General features: G+C 31.6%; 2 protein-coding genes across 2 annotated transcripts in view; both read right to left on the bottom strand.

Moving 5' to 3' along the window:
* Positions 1-1,283: 1,283 nt before the first annotated feature.
* Positions 1,284-7,796, bottom strand: LOC117118304. The gene is made up of 6 exons (XM_033262873.1): positions 7,581-7,796; positions 7,046-7,333; positions 6,684-6,892; positions 3,865-3,931; positions 2,673-2,784; positions 1,284-2,077 (listed from the first exon to the last, which is right to left on the bottom strand). Exons 1-6 carry the CDS (start codon positions 7,747-7,749, stop codon positions 1,864-1,866), a joined length of 1,059 nt encoding a protein of 352 aa, XP_033118764.1. The 5' UTR covers positions 7,750-7,796; the 3' UTR covers positions 1,284-1,863.
* A 2,283-nt stretch (positions 7,797-10,079) lies between these two features.
* Positions 10,080-11,134, bottom strand: part of LOC117118299 (sushi, nidogen and EGF-like domain-containing protein 1) — a 20,287-nt gene continuing 19,232 nt past the window's right edge. Inside the window, exons 8-10 of the mRNA XM_033262869.1 lie at positions 10,866-11,103; positions 10,331-10,618; positions 10,080-10,177 (exon numbers count right to left, since the gene is read on the bottom strand). Of these exons, the coding sequence (XP_033118760.1) occupies positions 10,080-10,177; positions 10,331-10,618; positions 10,866-11,103 (624 nt within the window). The remainder of the gene's footprint in view (positions 10,178-10,330; positions 10,619-10,865; positions 11,104-11,134) is intronic.

The raw sequence follows: 11,134 nt of genomic DNA on the forward strand, positions 1-11,134 counted from the left end.
TCGTTAATTGCATTAATAATATAATGCTAAAAAAAGCTAAAATATTTATTGGCAGCCATTTTGAACTTGAATTTTGCAAATTTGAAGTGAAATATCATTTTAATTTTAATTGTCACTTATTTTAAAGAACCTTGCATCTGTGTATTTTTTAATTGATAACTAAATTTTTTTTTGCAAATTCTTTCATTTTAAATGCTAGGTTTTATGGGCCTAATTTAATCGTTAATTGCATTAATAATATAATGCTAAAAATAGCTAAAATATTTATTGACAGCCATTTTTAACTTGAATTTTGCAAATTTGAAGTGAAATATCATTTTAATTTTAATTGTCACTTATTTTAAAGAATATTTAATATATTAGCATTTTTTAATGTCATAAACATTCAATAATCTTTAAAAATGGCGGCCATTTTGAAATTGCTGGCTACCTCTTCACATGAAAAAAAATTGTGGCACATACTTTTATATTCAGTGATGTCTATTTTACAACATATCCTAATTTTTTAAAATATAGCAAAAAAAAAAAAAAAAAAAGAGCAAAACCCTCATTTTGCTACATTTCGTACCAGATTATATAGCCTGTCCTACAATTATATACCCCACCCCACCCCAATCCAATCAAATGTTTGTGTAGCGCTAATATCTAGTTCCCTATTCAGAACTCCTCCTACTTGCTCCGGTGACGGGCTGTAAAGTGCTTCATGTTATGTTTCAGCCCAAAGGGCGAGCATTTCATGGTTCATATAATAAAATGCTTATTGTGACCACTTTTCATTAGCCCATAAATCTTATATTCTGGATTTTACCAACCTTGCATCTGTGTATTTTTTAATTGATAACTAAATTTTTTTTTTGCAAATTCTTTCATTTTAAATGTTAGGTTTTATGGGCCTAATTTAATCGTTAATTGCATTTAATAATATAATGCTAAAAATAGCTAAAATATTTATTGGCAGCCATTTTGAAATTGAATTTTGCAAATTTGAAGTGAAATATCATTTTAATTTTAATTGTCACTTATTTTAAAGAATATTTAATATATTAGCATTTTTTAATGTCATAAACATTCAATAATCTTTAAAAATGGCGGCCATTTTGAAATTGCTGGCTACCTCTTCACATGAAAAAAAATTGTGGCACATACTTTTATATTCAGTGATGTCTATTTTACAACATAAATTTTTTTAAATATAGCAAAAAAAAAAAAAAAAAAAGCAAAACCCTCATTTTGCTACATTTCGTACCAGATTATATAGCCTGTCCTACAATTATATACCCCACCCCAATCCAATCCAATCAAATGTTTGTATAGCGCTAATATCTAGTTCCCTATCTATTCAGAACTTCTCCTACTTGCGCCGGTGACGGGCTGTAAAGTGCTTCATGTTAGGTTTCAGCCCAAATGGCGAGCATTTCATGGTTCATATAATAAAATGCTTATTGTGACCACTTTTCATTAGCCCATAAATCCAAGATAATGAAAAAACAACAGTACCCATAAACGTTGATTTACATACTTAAAATTAAACTGACATAAAATAGTCATAAACAGAATAACATTTTACATCCAAATGTGATATATGCATACATAATATTACAGTATATAATATCATCACTAAAATACTATAAGCCTCTATGGAATTCATCCTTATATTTTCATCAAATATTACTGTCAAATATATATATATAAAAAAAAGGAAATTTGCTTTATGGAGGTTTAAATTACCTTATATGACATAGGATACAAAAAAAAAATAAAATAAAAATAAAACAATATCTTAACAAGAAAGATTACGAAACAGTCTTATTATTCTAAACATAAACTGATACGAGAATAAAATATGAATACGTGTAATCAAATTTATTGCTTTGTATCAACCACTTCATATGTTTTTTCAAGATCAGTGTAGATACCCTGCCTGCGATCCTGCTCAGTTGGCCCAAGATCCATATAAGCGTCCTCGGTTTTATTTTGTTGACTCGTTTGATTGACTTTTGGAAACTGATTTATATAATACGCATCATCATCTTGTTGCTGGTTTACAGATTCCCTTTTATTTTGTCGCTTAAATTTCCTGTAAAGAAACATAATAATATATACAAATACATATAAACAGTTTTAAAGCTCAATACCATGTAGGAAAGGTCTAGCTGATTTTATTATAAACAATCTATTGAAACACACATGTTTTTGGCAGTACATCATTATTTTGTGTATGGTATGTAAGTAATTCAAACAAAACCACAATGCTATACAGCAACTGCAATTACTGTAGATGAAAATCCACTAAAGTTACAGCCTATATATATATATATATACATATATATATACATACATATATATATATATATATATATATATATATATATAACAAAAATAAGAGGTTCAACAGTAGGTTTGATAACTATTTAGTTTTGTGCTACAATTACATGGTGCAACACTCCTCAGATAAAATTACCTAATGACAAAGATAGATCATTAACACAGATTAATTAATTGCAAAACTGAGCATGTGCAGAGTAAAGGCGGTAATACAAAGGCAGCGGTAGACTATGATCGTTAAGTGATTAACAATAGATAAATTATATATATATATATATATATTTTCATGTGTGTGTTAGTAAAAGTTTTTGTGTGTGTGTGATTGAAAACGAAATGTGAATCTCTACCTCAATTTCCAGAGTAATGTTGATATCACAGATAATGAGAGCACAAGGAGGATGGCCAGGACAATTATTGCAGCTTGTGATGACGATCCGGCTGATGTGTCTGATAAACATTCTGTACGATTATCAAACAAGTAACATGAACAATTTAAAATGCGTAATAATGTAGGTTAACATGAGATTTAGTTCATAAATCATTTAAGTTCATTATGATAGTTATATATCGATATAATGAATTATGATACGACATTACGATACAACATCGATTGACTGCACAACATTATTACCAGGTTTCAGACAAAAAAACATTAATTTCTGAAGTTACTTTACGTTTATCCGATAAATCCGAAATCAGAATTTTATTTTAGAAAATGAAATATTAGGCTATGTTTAATTCAAAAGTTGTATATCAGGTACTTTATGTATATTATGTTCTTTATGTTGATGATTTAAAAAAACAAACTCTTCACTAAGTGGCGTTTTGGTGTATTAGATTTCAAAATTGAATAGGGCGGTGGAGCAAAACAAGAAAGAAGAATTTAAATTATGTTCGTTAAATCAAATAGAAAGCATCATTATGTTCTTATTTGTCCCTATTATAACGATACAAGAAAACGTTTAATTCCAAACTATTTTCATTTCTATCCTAATGATTATCAGTTTTTTTTATGTTGAGCTCCGTAAAGCTGAAGGGTTGATTGTTTCCTTTCCGACCATTATAGAATGAAGTGGTAGACTGAGGGTACCGGTCGCCAACACGAACCGTCACCCTCAGTCTTCTATTCCTAGAGGAATTAAACAGTATAATGGACAATTTTCGAGATACCCAGTACGGGCTATGTAATTTCCAGCAATGGATTAAATAAAGAGTGTGTCTGTGTCTTTAAGTTGTCTTAAAATAAAGTTAATAAACTAAATAATAAAATAAAATAGACGGAAACATAATATTATTTATTTACAAGTTGAAATATGATTCTTCTACACCTTTTGGGCCAAGTATTATGTTTATTTAAAATAAATTCCCCATGCATTTATAAACCGTATATATTTATAGTAAAATATATAACTACCGTATATATTTTATCATAATTACTAAAATTTTCTTTTTAAGAGATATACGGCGGTATAAGTTAACGGAAACAGATAATTAATCTTTTAAAAGTTATATAGTGTTTTCTACAGACTTGTCTCTTACCTGAACTAATCTTATTCACGTTCACGACCAAGTAAGAACCCCTACCTTTTGCCGTCATCGCTGCTAGCTAGAAAGAAAACATATTGCGCTTACATTATACTGTTGGAGTACAGCTGCATATGTGTAGTTAAGATGCCTGCATTCTTATGGCAATGTGATGGGGAGTAGAGCTGTATGGCTTCATAGTTAGGACGCTTATCTTTCAATTCCATGATATATCATTGGTTTAAATTATTAAGTTGAAAAGTTGAAAATGAATAATATTAATTTCTCTGAGAAGTTAGTATAATACATACTCCAAGTATCGAATTGCACGCCATTGTGCATTTCGACACTTGGGAGTATGTATTATACTATCTCTCTGAGATTAATCAGTGGACCTTCCGGTTTTCAAATTCTCTCTAATAGAAATCTTTGTTGATATGATAATGTATCGTATGGCCATGAGTAACAACCTGTTGACAGATGTTAAATCCCATTGATATGAAATTGATTAAATCATTAAAATGTAGAATCAGTGTCCATAAGAAGAAGAATGTATTGTATCGTTTCGTTATTTTATTTTATTTTATTTATTTCAACAACCTTTAATGAGAGTGGTCCATCCAGCAGAAGCTGATCATTAGGGACGCTCAATACACATAGTAAAACAAAACAAAAGAGAGTATAAAACTAACCTTTTGACAGATGTTAAATCCTATTGAGACGAGATTAATTAAATCGGTAAAAGGTAGAAACAGTGTTCATACGAAGAAGTATGTATTGTTTCGTTTTGTTATTTTATTCTATTTATTTCAACAACATTTAATGAGGGTGGTCCATCCAGCAGAAGCTGATTATTAGGTACCCTCAATACACATAGTAAAACAAAACAAAAGAGAGTATATAACTAATTAATTAATAGTAATATACACTAAATAAACTACTCTAAGTAGCCATATTGAAATAATCAAACAAAAAATAAAAAATAAAAAATAAAAAACATACAGATGAGGAAAAAGTTACAAGTAACAACTATTCTTAATTTACAAAATTAATAATTCAGCATTATATATAAGACTGAATAAAAATTATTTAAAAAAATCAACAACGAAATTACAATTAAAGATGAAAATTAATCAAGCAGGATCAAAAAAACAATTTAAATAGGCCAAACAATCAGTAAAACAACAGAGAAAGAAATAAATACTGTAAGTTTAGAATAAATTAGCCCTAATCAAATAAATAATTATATATATAATATACATATGAAAGAAGAAAAACCATTATAAATCATATTATTTTCAATTTACAGAAATTAATTATGAAGCCAGTTATTAGAGGTGCTGGTAAGTGCAATTTTAGTCAAGTATTGAGGTTTTGAAACCATATTGAGAATTAAAAATCAGATTATTAGAATTAAGGTATGAATAGATTTGAGAAAAAACAGATTTCTCGATGATTTTAGTAGTAGAAAGAATTGAAATAGGATCAGAGTTGTTGGGGTCATTTCCTTGCCTGATTTAAAGGCAATGATTATTTTAGATTTTTTTTCCAAGCAGAGGGACAACAGTTAGATTGAAAGGTTCAGAATACAGATGAATGTAAGTTGAGGTTATATGAGAGTGGCAGCGACCTTAAGAAGACAACCATCGATATCAAGGAGGCCAGGAGAGGTGGTAGGATTGATCTAGAATTTTGCTCTGACAGGACAAATTCTTCGTCAACAGGTTCAATTGAGAAGTGAGATGAGCATGGACTGAGATATGAAGTAGGATCAGGGCAGTTAGAAGAGTCAATCAGTGAAGAAACGAAAACAGTATAATTTGTGAAGAAGTGCTTAAAAGAGTCGGAAAATTCAGTACCATCAATACAGTAGAGAAAGAAGGAGGAAGTACATTATACTTTTTAGAAGGAAAGAGATCTTTCAGGTCATTCCAAATTTTTTTTTAGAGTTACCGGTATTATTATTTCGGTAAGACCTGTAATAATAAGCTTTAGCGTCTCTATATATTTTTGTTACCTTCCTCAGTTTTCAAAAGTTCAAAAAAAACCACATCGTTCTTTAATTTATAGGCTTAAAGCTTTCAAAGTATCCCTTTGATGTATCATATCAAAACTGTCAAGTCTATTTGTTAGCCATTTAGGCAGATACGTCTTGAATCATCTACAAATTATGTAAGGAGCAAACATGTCACAAACTTTAGTAAAGGTAGATGCCCAAAAATCAAGAGCAGCATCCACATTTTGATAGTTTTTCTGTTGATTAAGATCATTATAAAAAGCTTCTCATTAAAATTCTTGAATGATTTAAAAGTTTTTGACGTCAAATATGTGTAGATGAAATCATGATCACTACATGCACATGTGAGGCTTTCTTCTTTCTTGAATTGCTTTCATTGTTTGTTGAAACAATGAAACAATAGGCTTAGCTCTTTATGCAGGATGTTCATGTTGGAAACTATTTATTCACTAATTACACAGGCACAGAAGGACTTGTAAGGCTGAACATGTTGCTTCAATCAACCTCTTGGTTGAATCATAAGAGACTACGAAATACTCACTTAAAGTGGTTCAAATGAGGATTCACAATCAGAAATAAGAAAAATCCTTAGGCATATAGTAATCCAGGAAAAATAAGCTCCAAGTTAATGTAAAATGTTACATAGAAAGTGAATAGAAAACTATTGAAATTGAGAACAGTATTATAATAGAGCAGATGACAAGTCATGTGTACACATTCCTAGCTAGAGAGGTTGATCTCAATAATGAGATCAGCCATTTGTAGGAATATATGACTGATTGTGTTAAGCCTACTTTAAAAGTGTAAATTATTTTACCTTTACAGTGTAGTTCCTGTCTGAAGATATTCCATCTTCAGCCGTAAATGTAACTCGGGTATCTTCTGTAACCTTGGAGATTTGTACATTACCAGATACTAAAATAACAGTGTAGCTGACTGGACATTGATTGTTTACAGGAGGATGCCATTCAACATTAATACTACCACCAGAATATTCTGCTGATATCATCTCTGGAACTCCCGGAACTGGAAAAGGTAAGCATAATATATACTGTATTGAAGTGTAAATAGCTGTATGAAAAAAAGCGTTGGTTGGTCTAATACACATATAGCATTCAACAACAGCTGATTATTAATATTAAGTATTTTAATATGAAAAAGATCAAAATGGAAACTTGCGTTCGGCGTCCGTTGAAAGTTTTATGGAACTTGCTTGTCCTATTACTTCCATAAATGAGACTGAAACGTGAAAACTAAATTCTGTACATGGCTCAACATCATCACTGATTGTGATTTCTACTTCTGTATCTGATGTGTTCCCACTTCTATACTCGTCATTGCTTTTCACGTAATTGAGGCGATAGTGATATAAAAGGTCGGTTCCACTGTTACATGATGCAAGAGTGTGCCACTTCATTGTAAATGACGTTTCCAAAATTGTCGAATTTGTAGATACAAAAATTGGCACTGTAGATTTAATTTATACATTGTTAATTATTTTGTATTATTATTATATTATTATCATTATTAGTTTTGATGCTACATTTGGTACTTAGAATGTTCCAAATTGACCATTTCATGTTTTCAATCTTTGTCATTAAACTGTTTTGGTTTGTTTTGTTTCTTGTAAAATATATTGTCCCAAATATAATTCAAAATAGCAAAATCAATAAAACATAATGTAGGTTTGATGATAGTATTATTCATTGGATACCTGATGGTAACGTTGTGATGTTAATAGCTTCGCTCCATGGACTTTTAAATTCTTTGTCATTGAGGACTCTTAAGTCAACTGCGTATTCGGTGCATTCCGATAAGCCCGATATCCTCATCATTTTTTCAGTGTTGTGTGTCGTGTTCGCAATTGATCGACTTGACATCATTGTATTTCGGTGACCAACTTGGTAGAGTAAAACATCTGAACACTGGATTTCTTTTAGGCCATCGGCAAGCTATAGATTAGATAGATTATATGTATATATACTGTCTCTAAGATAGCCTTTAACACTGTTAAATTATATATAAATCATCAAAAAAAGTAAATACAGTATTCGAATAAAGGACATAATAATATATCGTGTAGCATAGCTCTCAACGAATGTAGTCCTGTAAATAAATGAATAAAGAAATTGTGTAATAAAATGTCTCTGACAGGCTTCATGGTTGAACAGATTCAAATACCACCAGATACACTCCATTACACAATAAGTACGGCTAGGCACAAATAGTTACGTATAATAAAAATCAAGATAGCCGTTAACACTGTTAAATTATATATAAATCATCAAAGAAAGTTAAATACAGTGTTCGAATAAATGACATAATAATACATCGTGTAGCATAGCTCTCAACGAATGTAGCCCTGTAAATAAATGAATAAAGAAATTGTGTAATAAAATGCAGGGGTGGGCGTGGCACTTCGGTACTTCCCCCACCCCATCTTGATTAATATTATACGCAACTATCTGTTGGCACCTCTTGGCAAAAACTGCTGTTGAATCAGCTACTCATCCCTAATTTGATACAGTCCTTTTTTTTAAATTTTCTTCTTTAGCCACTCAATTGCTGCACAAACCCCCAGCCTGTAGCCAAGGGGAAGGGGTACAGGGGGAAATTTCCCTGCTAAATGTGTGTCTCCCCCTAATAAAATAAAAGATATGTAAATAATTAAAACTAAAAACAAAATTATTTTTATAGTAACAAAACATTTATTGCTTGAAATATTAGGAAAATCTAGTCAAGATTGAACACCTAATGGCATATGGTATCATCCAAAGATTTGTAAGAATGTCATCTGAGTGTTTGCTGTCTCTTATACACATCTATCAAGGAGGGGAGGGGTGGGTGGGGGAAAGGGCCATTCAAATTTAGCTCCAGCAATGGCATGCAGGGGTGGGCGTGGCACTTCGGTACTTCTCCCACCCCCATCCCCCATCAACGAGTCTGGCTACGGGGCTCAGTGCTTTCCCTCACTTCATCATGGCCATGAGGAACTTTGAAATTCATTGGAGAATTTCTTATTGAAGATTGGAAACATAAGGGCAAAGTAACACAGAGAAAATGACATAATTCTTATATAAAAGATGGACACTTACACACCTAAACCTAAAGTTATGTTATGTTTTCTTGACAGCTAACGGCCGGCAACCTTTTACTATTTAGGACTCAACATTTTTTTGCCACAGCTTCCCACGATTCGACACCTCCAGTTGTCATAGATACAAAATATACAACCAAATTAATACGGTAGAACCATACTTTGAGGCGCCCACCATTCTGGGGAAACTTTTCTGTGAAATGATAGAATTGTTTTATCTTTTAACACTACGGCCAACCCCTATTAAGTGACACCCCTAATAATAGGACAGGAAAACTCTCTGGGTGTGTCAAATGGTCAAACCAATAAATATTCAACTCCTAGAGTATACTCAATTTTTGTTTTCATTCTACAGTATCACAAAAACTACAGCAGTCTCGAAATAGAAAAAGATATTTTAACTTATATTTTGACACCTATTGAACATGAGCTAAAAAAACCTTCACATCAAACCAGAATGTTTTTTCCTGAACCCTTAATATAAATCATCGTCATAGGCCTATATCCAACTAATCTTGTCAAGTTTTACCCATAGGGATTTCTATATTTTGTGTACTTTTCATATATTCTAATCTATATCATAACATGCGCCCTTTCTTTGAGTCGTTACTCTATAGTTTTGTTCTCAGAATAGGGGTATTCCTATTGAGGGGTGCCGAAGGTGTCCTCTTAATAAGGGTTCTATATCGAAGTACTGTAGTGTCTTGTAACAACAATATAATATTTGATAACCATACTTAATGAGCTGAGCGTTTAGCTAATTGGTATTGTTCCACGCCAGGGCCGCGGGTTCGAGGTTTTCACGGGATTCATCTAATTTTTACAGCATTTAATTTTAACAATTAAGATTTTCCGTATAATTTTTTGAGACCCAGATGCGATCCGACGACCTTAAAAAATTCACTCACGATTCAAACTTGTGTCACGACCATAGCTTTACAGTATGCTGTTCATATTTTTGTTTTCAATGTGTTTTAACAGTTTCAAGTTGGTAAAAAAAAATTAAAAAGCAAAAAAAAATGCAGTTTCTTTGAAATACATACACCCCAAATTTCAGATACACAGAGTGGTCTCGAATTAGAGGGCGGACTGTATATATCTGTCTCTTATACCCATCTAGATGTGTATAAGAGACAGGTTTACAGGAGGATGCCATTCAACATTAATACTACCACCAGAATATTCTGCTGATATCATCTCTGGAACTCCCGGAACTGGAAAAGGTAAGCATAATATATACTGTATTGAAGTGTAAATAGCTGTATGAAAAAAAGCGTTGGTTGGTCTAATACACATATAGCATTCAACAACAGCTGATTATTAATATTAAGTATTTTAATATGAAAAAGATCAAAATGGAAACTTGCGTTCGGCGTCCGTTGAAAGTTTTATGGAACTTGCTTGTCCTATTACTTCCATAAATGAGACTGAAACGTGAAAACTAAATTCTGTACATGGCTCAACATCATCACTGATTGTGATTTCTACTTCTGTATCTGATGTGTTCCCACTTCTATACTCGTCATTGCTTTTCACGTAATTGAGGCGATAGTGATATAAAAGGTCGGTTCCACTGTTACATGATGCAAGAGTGTGCCACTTCATTGTAAATGACGTTTCCAAAATTGTCGAATTTGTAGATACAAAAATTGGCACTGTAGATTTAATTTATACATTGTTAATTATTTTGTATTATTATTATATTATTATCATTATTAGTTTTGATGCTACATTTGGTACTTAGAATGTTCCAAATTGACCATTTCATGTTTTCAATCTTTGTCATTAAACTGTTTTGGTTTGTTTTGTTTCTTGTAAAATATATTGTCCCAAATATAATTCAAAATAGCAAAATCAATAAAACATAATGTAGGTTTGATGATAGTATTATTCATTGGATACCTGATGGTAACGTTGTGATGTTAATAGCTTCGCTCCATGGACTTTTAAATTCTTTGTCATTGAGGACTCTTAAGTCAACTGCGTATTCGGTGCATTCCGATAAGCCCGATATCCTCATCATTTTTTCAGTGTTGTGTGTCGTGTTCGCAATTGATCGACTTGACATCATTGTATTTCGGTGACCAACTTGGTAGAGTAAAACATCTGAACACTGGATTTCTTTTAGGCCATCGGCAAGCTATAGATTAGATAGATTATATGTATATATA

This window comes from Anneissia japonica, unplaced genomic scaffold (genome assembly GCF_011630105.1).
Source record: "Anneissia japonica isolate Jap-2015-1 unplaced genomic scaffold, ASM1163010v1 scaffold7473_len308249_cov148, whole genome shotgun sequence".
Classification (NCBI taxonomy): Eukaryota; Metazoa; Echinodermata; class Crinoidea; order Comatulida; family Comatulidae; genus Anneissia; species Anneissia japonica.